General features: G+C 41.6%; 1 protein-coding gene across 1 annotated transcript in view; it reads right to left on the bottom strand.

Annotated features, from left to right (window-relative positions):
* Positions 1-5,891: 5,891 nt before the first annotated feature.
* Positions 5,892-17,657, bottom strand: part of CFI (complement factor I) — a 153,913-nt gene continuing 142,147 nt past the window's right edge. Inside the window, exons 12-14 of the mRNA XM_033956085.1 lie at positions 10,870-11,038; positions 8,112-8,213; positions 5,892-6,957 (exon numbers count right to left, since the gene is read on the bottom strand). Of these exons, the coding sequence (XP_033811976.1) occupies positions 6,740-6,957; positions 8,112-8,213; positions 10,870-11,038 (489 nt within the window). The 3' untranslated portion in view covers positions 5,892-6,739. The remainder of the gene's footprint in view (positions 6,958-8,111; positions 8,214-10,869; positions 11,039-17,657) is intronic.

Below are 17,657 nucleotides of genomic sequence, written 5' to 3'. Positions count from 1 at the left end.
AGCTGGTGGTCTTCTCTATGTATAACTGTGAAGTATGAGAAAGTATACTGAGAGAAGCTCAATCTATTATACAAATCTGGGATCCTGTATATACATATTGTATGACAATTCATTGATGTTCTCATGCTTATGTGGTAATTTACAAGGCTATTGATCATACTTATGCTTTTGACGCTATTAATACTGAACTAGTCTTGCTTAGTAGTCTGATGATGTCTCCTCTGCTATTACCTTCATATAGTTCTATTACTATAGCTCCATACATGGAGTAGACATTGACTATGTATAATGGTTGACTGTATTGCTGGAAAAACTTTTGTTCCTTTTATACTTCTGGATTTATCATGACAGCTGGAAGCTCATGTTGTACCTGTTGGTACATGTCTGTATTATCGGATGTTCTTGTTAATGAAAAAACTTAATAAAGATTATTGAACTAAATAAAATTAATAAATTATAAATTACAAAAGTACTAGAAAGTCCAGCTTTTTTCTTGCACCCAAATCCCGGAATAATCTTCCTTCACATATTTGCCTGGAACTCAGCTTTCCGAGGTTCAAGTCCATGATGAGACCATTCTCTTTGAAAAACTTTCAAACTTACACCCTCCCCCCCCACCCCCGACGTTTCACCCTCATCTGCTCTAACTTAAGTCCGGTTTGTGACCTGGAAAAGACTAGACATACACAATATAACTATCACTATATTTTGTTTTAATTAAAAATATTTTTAATTTTAATATTGTCCTTCCTTCAGATGTGAGTGTGTTTATTTCCTGTCTTCATATAGAGTTCCTTTCCAATATTTTATTTAGTACCTGTACACCGCTTTGGCCTACATACTGGGTAAAGCAGTATATCAAGAAATAATAAACATAAACATTACAATCTTAAGAAAATTAGCATGAAAAGGCCTCACTAAAATTCCATTATGGAGTCAATATCAAAGCAATGTAACTGGCTAGAAATGGCTTTTTACTGGTTAAATCCCTTGAGCGGAGCTATTTACTCATATTCACCAGCACTTAAATGCTTAGTGCTACTGAATATCACCACAGTCCATTAAACTGAAAGTTGGATGTTTTGTGGGAAGTCCGGAGGTGGAGTAGGAACTTATGTGGCTAAGTACCAATGTTCAGCACTTAACTGCTTAAGTTAAGCAACCAAATCAGACTGAATAAAAGTAAGTCCTATCTTTATACAGTGTTGCTTAGGCAGTTAAGTGCTGAAATTTGCGCCCTATAACATCATATAATGTGACATGTTCTTTGACATATTACACTATATTTGGTTTGCAAGTTGTGAGCCAAGTTAGGCACTTTGAGCTTCCCCCTCACAGACCTTGATGTGACTGGTTGCCTTCCTTGTTTTTTCTAGTTTAGGATTTGTTTGGCAAATTAGGAGTGTGTTGTTGTTGGCTGCATTATGTTAGGCAGGCTGTGAGAAAAATAACTGTTGTAATTTTTCAGTTATTGGATTTGTTTATCATAGATCTTATGATGGGATCTGTTATATACATCAGGCAGGGTTGGTATTCATTGTGAAGTGTGTGAGGACTGGACAAAATATCCCTCTACCCCCACAGTCAAATTCATGAGGAAAACTCTTCAATTTATGTAATGAGCACAAAGAGTAAATGGTTCAGTGGCATACCTGGTTCAGGCCTAGATGCACTAGACAGAGTTGGTAAGATCGCGTGGGTCCACTGCAGTCAAATTTTTGGCCAATTCCGAAAGAGTGACTGATGTTCAAACAAGTTTGCACGCAAATTATTTGAGTGGAGGTTTGTTGAGATCCCACCAATGAATCGCTATGAGAGCGACTCACATATGCTCAGAGCCGGCAGGGGAAATCCGAACAGCTGAGAGGCAGGGGAAACCCCGAAGCATCCTCCTGCCACTCAGCTGTTCAGGGCATGAACCTTTTTTTTCAGATGTGCGTGTTACCCATGCACAATATCTGTCCCCATTTTTTTCCCCCAGATGTGACTAAACAAAATCAAGACCGTAGGAAATTATTTCTTGCACTGAAATCAGATGTAATTTCTTTGGGAGGTTCGTTCCTATTTTCCTTAGCACAGCAGCAGATGAATCCAGAGACTAGTGGGATAGCTCACATCGACCAGCAGGTGGAGATAGAGAAACTGATTAACAGGTGGTCTTATAGACTGGCATTCCTCCTGTACATTCAGTTTGCTCTATCTCCCAGCAGGGGTTCGTAGCTATACATCTAGCTCCTGGATTCTGGCTGTGCCTGGTGCTTTTTGTGTGAATTTCTAGTCTTCTGTTGAGACTAGTTCTCTTCTGAGAGACAGGGGTGCCTGGCTGAGCGGTGCCGGCTTTGGGAGCTACACCTGGACCCCCCCAGGTCCCTTCTCCACCCTCCCCTCCTGTAGATTGAGGGGTTTTACTTGGGCTCTGCATTTTCTTCTTTCCAGTGTAAAAAAAAAAAATTTGTATTGAGCCTCCCTATACTGTGCTGGGCTGTGCCTTTTGGTCAGCTTCTTGTTGCAACTGCCAGCCATAACTCTTTTTGCTGTTGTGCTGTGAGGATTTGGGTGAGTGATTCTTGCTGTTTTGAGGGTGTCTGGTGCGGTTTGGTCGGTACCGGGTGTTTGTCTGTTGGAAGGGCTGCGTCGGCGGTTTTGGCGGGCTTTCTCCGTTTGAGAAAAAAAAAAAAAAATGGCGGCAGAGGCTGTGAAACGGTGTTCGCGCTGTGGGAAGCGCAGAACACCGTCGGGGCTGTGCTCTGCCGGTTGTGCAGACGCGCCGGCAGAGGATTCATTCCTGCCGAAGTGTGATTTGGAATTTTCACGCGCGGGAGCACCGTGCTTTTGTTTTGCAGAGCTCTCAGCCTGCTCAGCCAGTCCATTTGAATTTTCCTTTACTGCCTGTTTCTTCTACTTCCACTACTACTACTACTGGTGCTGCTGCTTCTCATGCTGTTTCCCCTCCGACGCAGTCTCAGGCGGCGAAGCGACGCAGACTTGCGGCCGCGGACAAGGGGGACCCTGACCCCGTCTCCCCCTTATCTATTACTCTTCCTGAGTCACTGGAGGAAGGTGAGGTGCTGGACTTGGAAGCGGAGGAGCCCCAGGGTAGGGACGTGGATGATCCTTCCGCGCTCCGGCTTTTTCACAGGGAAGAACTTTCCTCTTTAATTTCTAAGGCATTGCAGGGATTGAACATCTCGCAGGAGGATCCTCAGGTTTCTGGGTCCGCGAACCCCCTTATGGCAGGGACGCGAAAGCCGCCTAGATCCTTTCCAGTGCATGAAGCCATGCAGGAGCTTATCGCGACGCAATGGGACACACCGGAGGCCAGTCTAAGGGTGTCGAAAAGCCATGCGGCAATTGTATCCTATTGCTCCGAATGAACTCAAGAAGTTTAAGTTGCCCAGAGTTGACGCGCTGGTGGCCGCGGTCACCAAAAAGACTACCTTGCCAGTGGAGGGGGGTGTTGCGCTGAAGGATGTCCAGGATAGGAAGATTGAATCTTCGCTGAAGATGTCCTTTGAAGTGGCAGCGGTCACCTTACAAGCCGCGGTTTGCAGTTCGTATGCTGCGCGGGGGCATGTCTGCAATGATCTCGGCTGATGGCAGATAATATGATGGAGTCCAGGTGTTCTGTCCCCTCGGAACTGGCTGATTTGGAGTCTGGTCTGGCGTATTTGGCAGATGCCTTGTATGATATTATTCGCGCTTCTGCCAAGCAGATGTCTCTTTCGGTTGTTTCTCGCAGATCTTTGTGGCTCCGTAATTGGGCGGCAGATGCAGCGTCCAAGCTTCGGCTCGTGAAACTCCCTTTTAAAGGACGTTTGTTGTTTGGGGAGGATTTGGACAAATTGGTGAAGGATTTTGGCAATACCAAAACGCAGCGCTTACCGGAGGACAGGTCTCGACCCTCTTTGAAGTCCTCGGCTGCCAGACCGCGCTTCCGGGATGTTAAGAGATATAGGCCAGGTAAGCCATCCTTTCAGCCCGCTTACGGTTCCTTCTCTACTTCAAGACCTAGGTTTCCACAAAAGAGTTCCTTTCGTACAGCGAAACCCCCATCAGTTCAGCCAGCCCGTGCTCTAGCAAATCGCACTCCACAATGACGGGGTCTCGGCTGCCTCCGCCATTCCCTTGGGGGGGGGCGGCTGTCTGCCTTTCTGGCGGAGTGGGCCCAAGATAACGTCAGATCAGTGGGTTTTGGACATTATTTGAGATGGTTATAAGTTAGAGTTTTCCTCTCCCGTCGCCGATTCTTTCTTGGTATCCCCGTGCCACGGGGCGGCCAAGGGAGCCTCGGTCCGCCTAACTCTTCAAGTGCTTCTGGATCTGGGGGCGGTAATGCCGGTTCCCCTGGAAGAGGTAGGTCTCGGCAGGTATTCCATTTACTTCATTGTGCCCAAAAAAGGGGGGTCGGTCAGACCTGTGCTGGATCTCAAGAGGGTCAACAAATTTCTCAGGGTTCGCCATTTCCGTATGGAGACTGTTCGCTCAGTTATTGCAGCGGTTCAACCTGGGGAGTTCCTCACGTCTCTCGATCTCAAGGAGGCGTACCTCCATATTCCGATCTGGCCTCCGCATCAGATGTTTCTTCAGTTTGCGATCCTAGGCCAGCATTATCAATTTCGGGCGATGCCCTTTGGTCTTGCCACGGCTCCCCGCACCTTTTCAAAGGTGATGGTGGTGGTGGCAGCATTTCTGCGCAAAGAGGGAATTCGTGTGCACCCTTACTTGGATGACTGGTTGATCCGCGCCTCTTCCAGGCAGGAGAGTCTGTCGGTTACTCAGAGAGTGATCTCTCTCCCTTCAGTCTTTGGGGTGGATCATCAACTTTCCCAAGAGCTCTCTGTCCCCGTCCCAGTCATTGGAACATCTGGGAGTGAGGTTCGACACTTGTCTGGGGAAGGTGTTTCTGCCCCAGGACCGGGGAGAGAAGTTGCAGTCTCAGGTTCGTCTGCTTCTCGTCGTTGCGTTTCCTGGATGTGCGCAGGATTGTTCTGCATTATTTGGGGGTGACTAATGACTTTCGTCAGTCGGACCACCTGTTCATGTTGTTTGCGGGCAAGAACAAAGGTTATGGCGGCATCTAAGGCTTCCATTGCTCGTTGGGTCAGAGAAACAATTGCTTCGGCTTATTTGATAGTTATTGTTGGTAGTTGTGTTCTATAGTTTACTATTTGAGATTCTGGAAAGAAGTTTTTTTGGATGCTCATTCTCCTATCTCTGGATGCTTGGGCAAGGAGCATAACTGAATGTACAGGAGGAATGCCAGTCTATAAGACCACCTGTTAATCAGTTTCTCTATCTCCACCTGCTGGTCGATGTGAGCTATCCCACTAGTCTCTGGATTCATCTGCTGCTCCTAAAGGAAAGAAAATTAACAGGTAAGAACATAATTTTTCCATCCTATCCTTGTAAGTGTTTGGTAAAATATTTAGGTGTAAAATATGTTTTCTTTACCCCAGAACAGCTCAAAACATTTGTAGATATAAAGAGACTGGTAACTTGACGTGTTTATTGTCACAGTACAAAGCAAGATATCCTGTTAAACCTTTCTGATTAATTATATTTTGGATTGATAATCTTGATATTTTCCTGGAATCCCCTCCTTTGCTCATTTGTTGTGGTCTAAGAAAGATGTAATTTTTTTTTCTTGTGACAAATTTTCCTTATAATATTTGTTTTCTGTATTTCTGTAACAAGAGTTGTTTTTGTAAAAATTTCAAAATCGTATAAATAATTTTTTTTTTAAAGTACAGTATATGTGAGCTGTATTTTTTTCTTTTTCTTTTATGTACTTGAGCTTTGGCATGATGTTTATTTTCTGTATTTCTTTATGATTTCTGAAATGTTATGATATATGAAGAAATCTCGAAAAAAACAAACAAACCCCAAATGCATCCAGTGAGAAATAATTCTGTTTTAATTATCATTAGTATACAGAAAAAAGTCAGGAAATAACATTTACTTGGACAAAAGTGGTTGGCTAGAATTCTAGCACCAGAAGCATTGTTACCTTCCAAAACACACAAACAGAATGTATACTGTATGTTGTTGGAAAATGCACCTCCTGTCTTCATGAGTTTTAGGGCTCCTTTCACAAAGCTGCTTTAGCGGCTTTAGCGCGCGTGACTTTTCATCACGCACTAACCCCTGCGTTAAACAGAAAACTACCCCCTGCTCAAGAGGCAGTAGCAGCTAGCGCGGCCGGCAGTTTAGCGCGCGCTATTACGTGCGTTAAACCACTAATGTGCCTTCATAAATGGAGCCCTTAGGGCTCCTATTACGAAGCCACGTTAGCGGCTTTAGCGCGCACGACTTTTCATCACGCGCTAGCTGGAAAACTACCACCTGCTCAAGAGGAGGCGGGTAGCGGCTACTGTGGCTGGCGGTTTAGCGCACGCTATTACGCACGTTAAACCGCTAACGCGCCTTCGTAAAAGGAGCCCTTAGGCTTCTAATCTTAATAGAAATAGATTAATTTACAGAGGTCCCTGTGATTGATGATATCAGTTCTAAATACATCAGTTTTCCTAGAGTCACAGATACATTCCTTGAACACAATAACACATTGTAATTTATGGCATAGAGGGGAAATCCAATCTGAGATTCGCAACTGGTTGAAACATAAAACACATTTATTTTGAGCCTTTCTAATGATATATAATTATGTATTTGTTTATTTTGAAATGAAAGAAATCACAATAGTCTGCTTTATAATTTGGTGTCCATTGGTTTCTAATACTGCTTAGGTATTATATTTGGTAACAAGTGGCCTTCCAACGTGATAGCTTATCCATTCAAAGAACTTAGCCACCTTTGTGTAAACACCAGGGGATCCTGGCTGCCCACAGTTTTCACCCCAGCTTACGATGCCCCATACATATGCCACATTGTGTGAATCATAGCAGATCAGAGGTCCTCCTGAATCACCTTTGCAGGAATCTATGGACCCATCATATGTACCTAAAGTAAGGAAAGAAGAAAACAAATATAATGCCAAGAAAGTGTGGGTCTTTTGTTTCTTCATATTTTTGCAAACTAAATACATGTGAAGCCCCATTTTTGCCTAGGAGTTTTGGGTAGAGATCAAGTTTCACTCTTCCCCATGTTTATTACAAACGATTCTGCTAAAGTTGGAGCCTTTTGTAAAATACACATCCTGTGGCAACATCCATTTCCCCACATAAAGAGAAAGGGAGAGAAATAAAAGGTCTCACGCACATATCTTACCATAACCCACTTACATTCTATGACAAGTCCTCCAAAATTCACCCAGTACCTACTGTACCCAGCTATACAAAGGGCCACTGAAAAGTTCTCAGCCCAACCAAGAAAATGAGGTGGAGCCATGAAACTTACAAATTATTCCACACTTTTTGTTTCAATGAAATGAAAAGTGTCAAAAAAAGGTGTGGAATAACTTGTAAGTTTCATGGCTCCACCTCATTCTCTTCTTACTTGGGCTGAGAACTTTTCAACGGCCCCTTGTTTACCTCCCCAATATCCCTTATGCCTGCATGTGTCACCTATATGTCAGTATAGTAGGTTTTTGGGCTCACACTTCCCTCAAGTGTAAGAGTGGGATATGGGCCTGGGCCCCCTACTCTGCATTCCACTGCACAAACCACCAGGCTACTCCAGAGACCTGCTTGCTGTTCTAATAGGACTAGCCATAACATCTGAAGCTGTCATACAGGCAAATATGTACCGTTTCATTCGCATCTTTGAGGGGTGGGGAGTCAATAAACCCTGGGGAAATAAGAGAGGGGACCATCTGGTCAGTTTGGCCACCTTTCTGGCACTTATTCATTATTGAAATAGGTCTAGCCTCAAACATTCGAGTTTTGCCCTGGATATTTTTTTTGCAGTGTTCTGTTTTGCAGAAAAACATTCAAATCATAAGTCCACCCTAATCCTGTCCCCAACATGCCCCCATGAGATTTAGATGTACTTTGGACAAACAGCACAGAAAACAGTCTAAAAAAAAAATGTGTTTTGAAAATGGCAAATTGGATGTTTTAGCAAATAAAACATCCAAATTTTATTTTATGCTATTTTGCGATGTTTTTCTGTTTTTGAAAATGAGCCACACAATAACAAGTTAGTTTTTTTCTTACCTGCACATTCCATCCCCTCCAAAAAACGACCTTCATAAGCCTTAGAACAATTTGCCATTAAATAGATGTAGCCCCACTTAAGGGAAAATACTTTGGTAAATCCTAAAAATAAAAGTAAAAAAATACATCATATCCTTATATAGTATGAGTAAATAAATGACCAACAACATAGTTTAAAAGATAGCTTGGTATACTTTAAATTATTTTCCAAAGCCCCTATCATTTAGACCTTAGGGAAGATAAACACTGAGGAGTAAATATTTGGTGGCATGGAGGGACATAATCGAACATGTTTCAATATCAATGCAGTGATTACAAGGGCTTATGGGCATGGGTCCTCCTCTCCATGGATCCCTAACTCACCCCCAAGACGGCTTAAGACGCCTCTGTGCAGCACGACTAGGCTTTCCTATGCCAGGCTGCCAGATGATGTTCTGGAGGCGCAATTTTCAAGTTGTGATTAACATTTTTATGGGGGTGGGGGTTGGTGATCACTGGGGTAGTGTGTGGGAGGTCTGTATTATGTGTTTGCAGTGCTTATCTGGTCACTTTAGGTGGGTTTTACCATGTTTTAAATGGTCTAAGTCACAACGTCCAAGTTCTGTCGATCCTGTGCTGTATAACTTTCAGCTATACATGCAGTACGACTAAGTCTAAGCCTGCCCACGTCCTGCCCAAATCCCACCCTCGACACTCCTACTGACACGCCCCGTTTAGCTATGGCCTGTGAAGGCCTAGGTCGTTTATAAATACATCCAAAACCCGGTTTTATTATCGGCACTTGGAAGTTTTTGACTGATGATCATCCAAGTGCCGACTTAGGCTGGTTTTTGGACATTTTTCTCTTTCGTCACATGTTTTAATTTTAAACTTTTAAGTTCAAAATCCTGTTTGCCCATCAGCACTTCAACGAGTATTTTAGCAACTGAATTAAAGGCACTTATTTGGTTAGCAGGTAGTGTCAAACAGGTAAGTGGAATATTCTGCAGTACCAACCAGATAGTGTCGCTGTATACTTCCTCTGATCGCCTTGGCACTCTCTGGACAGTGCAAGTTGGAGGTTATCAGATTAGTGCAATATTCAGACCCCTAACTGGATACCCCCCCCCCTTTTTAAAAAACTGTAGCATATTTTTTTAGCGCCAGCCACGGCAATAATATCTACAAAGTTCATAGAATTCCTATGAACATTGGCGCTGTTATTGCAACAGCTGGCGCTAAAAACTGCACTACGGTTTTGTAAAAGAGAGGGTAAGTTAGGATGCAAAAAAGGTAAATTGTAATTTTATCTTTTTAGTTGTTCAGTTTTCCATCTGAATGTTGCTGTTCAGCACCAAGTCGCAGGCCACAAGTACCTGGTAGAAACCCAAATAGTAGCAACTTTCCATGCTATCTATCCTAGAGCAAGCAGTGGCTTCCCCCTTATCTGTCTTGTGTGTAGATATTCAGTGCTGGCATTTATCTGGGGACCAGCAGTGAATACTTGGGCAGTTAATGGCCTGCCAGAAGTTACTCAGGTGCCACCAATAGAGCTATCAGTTAACTTAGGCCTGCCTCTTTGCCACTAGTATCTGGTTTCTGGTGGCGATAGTGATGGTTTACCCACTTTGGCAAGCACTATGGGCTTAATATCAGCCCTTGCCCCTACATCATAACCCCCACCCCTCAATACCCTTTTCCTGCATGGATAAATTTGACTGTTCTACATTTAAAATAGTCAACTTTATCCATAGAATCACTAGATATTTAAAACATAAAAAGCATTTTTTGTGGCCAGAGATACTTTTAAATATCAGCTTATGAATGCAGAACAATTATCCTATGCAATAATTATTCATATTTCAATGAACATAGTTTAAAGGCCTTTTTCATTTTAAAAACATAATAACAGCCACACTGGGTCATACCAATGGTTCATCTAGCCCAGTCTCCTGTTTCCAACAGTGGCCAATACCTGAGCGAAACCCAATTACTAGCAACATTCCATGTAACAGATCCTGTGGCTTCTCCCATGTCTGTCTCAATAGCAGAATATGAACTTTTCCTCCAGGAACTTATCCAAACCTTTCTTAAACCCAGCTGCATTAACTGCTCTAACCACATTCTCTGGCAGTGAGTTCCAGAGCTTAACTATTCTTTGAGTAAAAAATATTTCCTCCTATTTGTTTTAAAAGTATTTCTATGTAATTTCATTGACTGTCCCCTGGCTTTGGTACTTTTTGAAAGAGTAAAAAATAGATTCACTCTTACCCATTCTATACCTCTGAGGACCTCAATCATATCACTTCTTAAACTAAAATAGACGTTTCCAAATTATGGCCTGTCTTATTTGAAAATTAGGGTTACTACTTTGTTTTGTTTTTACACTCTTGAATTTCTGTGCAAGGAATTTTGGGACTTCCAAGCTTAACAAGGAATCAAAGAAGTCAAGACATATAACAAATGATAAATCACCAGCGTGAATACTGTGAACCTGTGTTAAAAATGTCGGTGTAAAGAACTCTCATGAACTGCACATCATACAAGTACATATGGCTGAAGCATAACTGTATAAATATCTGCAGTCATACTCCAGTCATACATTTGCAAAGTAGGCTTGATATACTCTACAGCTCTAATTCTTCTTAATAACACTTTTCCTTTTTTTCCATTTCTCTGTTATCTTCTATTCCCCCTTCTGCCTTTTGCTCAAAGGACAAATAATGCAGCCTTTTTTTAAGTGAACAGACTTGTCATTTTATAATTATGAAAGGAATACCTTCTGCCCGGCCCCAACCAGAAACCTTGCATCTCTCTCCCACTTTAAATTGATATTCTGACCAAGGAATACAGGCAGGCATTAGATTATTTCCAGACTGCATGCACAGCTCTTCATTGTAGATGTTTTCCACTTCAAGCAAAGCAATGTCATTCAGGTACGTGTTAGCCTCATAGTTTTCATGGACTATCACTCTTTTTACAGGAAAGGAATCCACTTTTTCTGGTAATTTCTCCGGTTCAGCACACCAACCAATATGCGATATTGATGAGACTGAGTAGCTCTGTAAAAATGTACAGTGCATAAGTAATCATTGGGATATAAGAAATGATGCATTTTTTTTTTTTTAGACCAACCATCCTCTAATAAACGGAAAAATGCAGAAGCAAGCTGGTCACATTTATATTACTTAGGGCTCCTTTTACTAAGGTGCGCTAGCGTTTTTAGCGCACGCAGGAAATTACTGCGCGCTACACTTCTAGAACTAACATTAAGGTCTAGCACATGCGGCAATGTAGCACGCGCGCTATTCCGCGCGTTAAAGCCCTAGCGCACCTTAGTAAAAGGAGCTCTTAGAACTGTACCATATATATATGTTACAGTATTGAAAATTTATTATGGGGGACAAAAATATTGTTAAAAAAATACTCCTTCAAATAATCAGTCATAGACCAAACATTGTCTAATAATTGGAAAAATGCAGAAGTGAGCTGGTCACCTTTATATTACTTAGAACTGTACTGTATATATATATTACAGTATTGAAAATTTATTATGGAGGGAAAAAAACACCTCAAGCGCTCGCAGCTACTTGTTATTAGAACTTGTCTTGACAAGTTAGCTGAATGCGAGCTATCATTGGCCTGAAAACCCCCTTTTTTATATATATTTAGTACTTAATACTTTTTTATTCAATAAATTATTTTTTCTCATAATTTTTTTTTTTCAATAAATTATTCTTTCTTTTTAGTGTTTGTCTGAACCTCTAAACACCATATGTTATTTCTGCTTAAATAGGCCAAAGCCTCCTACTTTTCTAAATTAATGAGTTCCACTACCTACTGTCTCATCTACCCAAATTCACCAAAAGCTAGATACAAAGCCCAACCCAATAGCCATACTAAGATCAGCTGGTTCCTTTAACTGGACTACATACAATTCCCCATTCATTCTTTCTCTGATTCTTCATCATAAGAGGCCAACATCTTGCATGCTCGACATCCTGGCTGAAATCCATATTGAAGGGACTCCTACCATTCATTCTATCCATAATTCAAGATATCTTATCATTAGGTGTAGTTACTTCAGATTAGAAAAAGGCAATCATTACCCCTGTTTTTTTATAAGTCTCTGGTTTCCATTATACCAAATAATTATTGACTGGTTTCAAATCTCAATTTTCTCTAGAAAATACTTGAAAGATTTGTCATCTAACTACTCACTACCCATATCGAACAATCACTAATCCTTCATCCAAGCTAAGCCAGCTTCCCCACATTGCACAGCATGGAAACTGTTATTACCACTCTTTTGAGCAACCTACATGCCACTCTTGATGTAAATAAAATGACTCTGCTGGTGTCACTACTATCAGCTGCCTTGGATCTGGTGGACCACTATCTACTCCTATCTTGTTTGGCTGAAATTGGAATCTCAGGCTCAGTATGGTCCTGGTTTTCGTCTTTCTTATCTGTAAGGTTTACTTCTCTCTCCTATACTCTTTAAACATTTTCATTAGCCCATTAGCAATGCTCATTAGTCCTTTAATGTCAAATTTTCATCTGTGCAGATGACATTTTGATGGTTTACCCTTGTCAACCTGATTTTGTTCCCCTATAGTCCTGTCTTTCTGCTATTTCAACATGGTTGTCCAACCATTGGCTTGTGCTTAACCCAAAAAAACCCAGTAGAATGCCAGATCACTGGGCTTCTTTGCTAACCCTCCCTAGTCCCGATATAGTTTGACTGGTCAATATAGATAGTTCCTTCTTTTTGCTACCTGAGGGTCATACTGGATTCTTAACTTTTCAGGAGCATATCTCACACATTGTCCAATGGGGTTTCTACTCACTGCACCAATTACATTTACTATGCTCATTCCGATTTCAATTCATTTCACACCCTCATACATACTCTCATCATCTCTATATTAGACTATTATAATCCTAATCCTATTTATGCAGGAATAACTACAATTCAACTGAAACATTTACAGACCCTACAAAACATGGTCCTGCACCTTTTCTGCCATTCCTTTACCGGTCCTATTTGTCTTGTAAGTTATGTATTTACTATATGAATTTTTATTTCCCTGTATACTGTTATAAACTGTTTTAAGAATTGTGCATCGCCTTGAATACATGATTAGGTGATGAATCAAATTTTTTTAAAACTTGAAACTTCATAATGTTTTGATAAGCTAACCCTGCTGTTTCTGCATCTACATTGGCTACGTGTTCAGCACCCCTCTCTCTTCAAAATTCTGTTCTTAGTTTATAAATCATTCCACACTGGTCTGCCCCTGTATCTTTCCAGGCTAGTCATTCCTTACACCACATCACGTCAAATATAGTCCATCGATGCAAACCAACTAGTAGCTTCCAGGTTCACGCCAGGCTCATTACTGAGGTTCTGGGTTCAAACCATGCTGCTCCTTATGATTCTGGGCAAGTCACTTAATCCCCTCATTGCCCCAGGTACATTAGATAGATTGTGAGCCCATTGGGACAGACAGGGAAAAATGCTTGAGTATCTGAATTATTTCATGTACTGTTCTGAACTGCCTTGGGAGAATGGTATAGAAAATTGAATGAATGAATAAAATAAATAAATAAATGAGGGGGCGCTAGCGTGCACTGCAGAAATGGCAGCTTAAGATATTAGCTCCAGTGGGAAATACTTAAGACTCAAGATTCGCTGACTTCACCTTAGCTTTGGCAGTTGACTTCTATCTCTGCTGGTGTATGATCAATATGGCAGCAAATAAATCTGGAAAAAGGAAAAATTTGGAGTCGATTTCACCACAAAAATCAATGGTTGGGGAAGCCTGAAGAGGAGAATTGAGATCCATGCAGGAGATTGTGGCAGTCACGAAACAGGACATGGAAGATATTAAAAATGAATTACAGTCAATGAAAACTGAACTAGCCATGTTTTGCTCCAGAATGGACATTGCTGAACAGAAGTTGATGTTAATGATGAAAATCTAAAAGCAGTGCAAAGGCAATAAAGAAACTTAATATACTGGAACAAGAGCTTGAGGATGCGAATAATAGATTTCGCAGAAATAATGTTCGCATATTAGGTATAACAGAAGGTTGGGAAGGACGCAACACTATTGCCTTCCTCACTGAGATGCTGCCCAAAATATTGGATTTTGAATTTAAACGTGATTTGGAGATCGATCGAGTACACAGAGTGCCCACTCATAAACTCGATCTGAACTCCAAATATCCAAGACCGATCGTGGCATGGCTGTTACATTATTCACAGGTAATGGATATAATGCAACAGGCTAGACTGAAATCACCTGTGAAATTTGAGGGGTACATGATCCTATTTGTGCTTGACCTCAGTAAGCAGACCGCAAAAAGAAGAAAACAGCTTCTTGACTACCATCTCAAATTGAAGCAAATTGGCACGAACTACGGCATGATCTACCCGGCCAGACTACAAGTAACATACAACAATTCTACAAAGAATTTAATCAGTCCCCAAGATCAAGCTGACTTCCTTGAGCAAGTTTCTCCTAGTTGAATAGATAACACCTGAGATCGGCGAAGATCCTGTGATGTAGTCTTTAACTGTTCTCTTTACTGTGTAGATGCCGACATTAATTGGTCTCTTCCTTTGACTTCTCTGATCATGAATGCCATTAAGGTAGTTGCTGTTGTCTTTGATAGAGAAAATGCTACATTCACAAATCACTGGCTAAGGTGGTTTTGATGATTATCTCCTGTTGGTAGCAATTTTGAGTTGTCTCTGCAGGATGTCTATCTCACTAGCCGCTTGTTTAACTGCAATATTCAGTTGTCTGCTTTTCATTTCCAAATGTTTTATGCTTGTTCAAGCTTTTCTTTTTACCAGGAAGCAACTAAAATTACATTGCATTATATGTGTTCTATTATATCACTGCATACTATATACTGACAGTACTGTTGTAAACTTGTTTGCCACACTTCAATATGGCTTTATCCTTTCTTTCTCTTAACATAAAAGGCATGCACAACCCTATTAAAAAGAAAAAGATTTTAGACTATATATCCAGATTTAATTCTGATATTACTTTTCTGCAGGAAACACCACTCTGAAGTTGAATCCTAAAAATTAACCACTAACTGGTCACTACTGGTCATTTTCTCACCTGTGATGAACAAGAAAAATGGAATAGCAATACTTATTAGAAATAGACCAGACATGAAAATAATTGATCAATGTATAGATACAGAGGGCAGATGGACCTTGACTATACTTAATATTAATGGAAAATCACTGGCCTGTAGGCGTGCCTGTAGGTGTGTGGTCCCTCAGTTTCCGCAGAGCTAAGAAGTCACTTGTCAATGGTCGTTGATATTTTATCACTGCCTTCCCGCTCATGCAGCTTTTTTTCTGACTTTTCTGTCAGCTTTCATTTTTTTTTTTCTTTTCCTTTCAGTTTAAAAAAAAAAATTTTTTTAACTTTTTCTCTTTCGCGGTCCGGCGGAGCCTGTTCCACGCTTCAAGCCTCGACTTTTGATTTTTCCGAGGCTATTTTTCCATCCATGTCCCGTCCACAAATGGGTTTTAAAAAGTGCAAACGGTGTGCTCGCCCTATTTCTCTTACTGACCCGCATTGCCGGTGTCTCCAATGTTTGGGGCCAGCCCACAGGGCTGATTCATGCAACCGTTGTTCTTCCCTTCAAAAGAGGATCCTCATGATTCATCAAATTCAACAGCGTTTATTTTTCAGGTCCGGTATGGAGGGAGATTCGGCACTGGTTCCGGCGTCAGAATCCACACCGAAGTCGATGCCACATCACGTGACGTTGCTGGAATCCACCTCGGTGTTGCAGTCAGTGGGTAAGCTGGCTAAGAAGCCTTCCCCCACCCCTTCGGGTCCTCAGGACACTTCAGCAGTGAGCAAAGTCCTGCAGACTTCGAGGCGCCCTAAGAAACACTTGGCTCCGATTGAGGTGAGTGCCTCGACATCGGCCTCCTCATCTCCGGAGCGCAGTGCGGCACCAAACGTACCGGCGAAAAAGCCAGCGGTACTGGTGCAGACTCTTAAGCAGCAAATACAAGAAGTGCTGCGAGTCGAACTAAGGGAGCAGTTGCAAATCTTACCCCCTGTCATGGCGACACTGGCTCCTCCGGTGCCGGTCCGGTCTGAGCCTTTGCTATCATCATTGACCCTTGCAGCACTGGTGCGGTCTGAACCTTTATTGTCGACATCGACTCTTGTGGAACCGGTGTCTACTGCCCTCATATAATGACCCTTCTTTGATAAAGTAGCTGATACTATTAACCTTCATATTGACATGCTGATTATAATAGGTGGGGATTTTAACCTGACAGAGGACCCACAACTAGAAAGAAAATCATCGGTACATTACAGGAAGTCAAGATCCTGGTACAAACTATATGACCCATGGCGTCTGATTCACCATGATGAACATAAATATTGGTTTTTCTCATCTCCCCACATGTCATATACTAGAATAGATTACTTTCTTATTAGTTCTACGCTAACAGAATCCATTTCAGACACAAATATGCACGTGATCACGGTATCTGACCATGCTAAAGTAACTATGAGTATTTCTGGATATTGCAATCCTTCCCAACAAAAGCACTGGCAGTTCAATATCTCTTCATTACAGGAAGAAGGTTTCAATGAATGTATCAAAAAAGCCATTGATGAATATTTCCTATTTAACAAAGCAGAAGACACAAACTGCTCCACATGCTGGGATGCCTTTAAGGCATATATGAGGGGAGTGGCTATATCATTCTCTGCCTCTCCCCAAAAAGCTAAAATGAAAGCTTTAACTGATCTTGAATTCAAAATTAAATGCTTAGAGAATACGCACATGGATGGACCAACTATCTCAGACACTACCAGAAAACTACATGCTCTTTGATATGAGTATAATATATTATTAAGTAAAATAGCTAGCCATCAGGTCTTCTTACATAATTCTAACTACTACACGGACAACAATAAATGTGGTCATCAATTGGCTCAGTACTTAAAGTGGAAACTGGAAAAAACTCGGGTTGCAGCAATAGTTGATGATGCAGGTACTGTACTTGTACAGACTCCAGACATTCTACAACAATTCCATGAGTATTACCAAGTGCTGTATGCTTCTAAATTGGATACTAATAACAATCCAACCAATGTTCTGGGGGTCCTGGGCCCGATTCAATTTAACTTATTCATAAGAGATATGACGCAAGGACTTAGAGGAAGGGTATCACTGTTCGCCGACGACGCCAAACTTTGCAACATAGTAGGCAAAAGCTTATTACCTGATAATATGACACACGACCTACTGTTGCTGGAACAATGGTCAACTACTTGGCAGCTAGGCTTCAATGCTAAAAAATGCAAGATAATGCACCTGGGTAAGAGAAACCCGCGTAGAACTTATGTACTAAATGGTGAGACCTTGGTTAGGACCACGGCGGAACGCAACCTAGGGGTGATCATTAGTGAGGACATGAAGGTTGCCAATCAAGTGGAGAAGGCTTCCTCCAGGGCAAGACAAATGATGGGGTGTATCCGCAGAGGTTTCGTCAGCAGGAGA

This window comes from Geotrypetes seraphini, chromosome 1 (assembly GCF_902459505.1).
Source record: "Geotrypetes seraphini chromosome 1, aGeoSer1.1, whole genome shotgun sequence".
NCBI lineage: Eukaryota > Metazoa > Chordata > Amphibia > Gymnophiona > Dermophiidae > Geotrypetes > Geotrypetes seraphini.
This window is presented reverse-complemented; position numbering and strand designations above follow the sequence as displayed.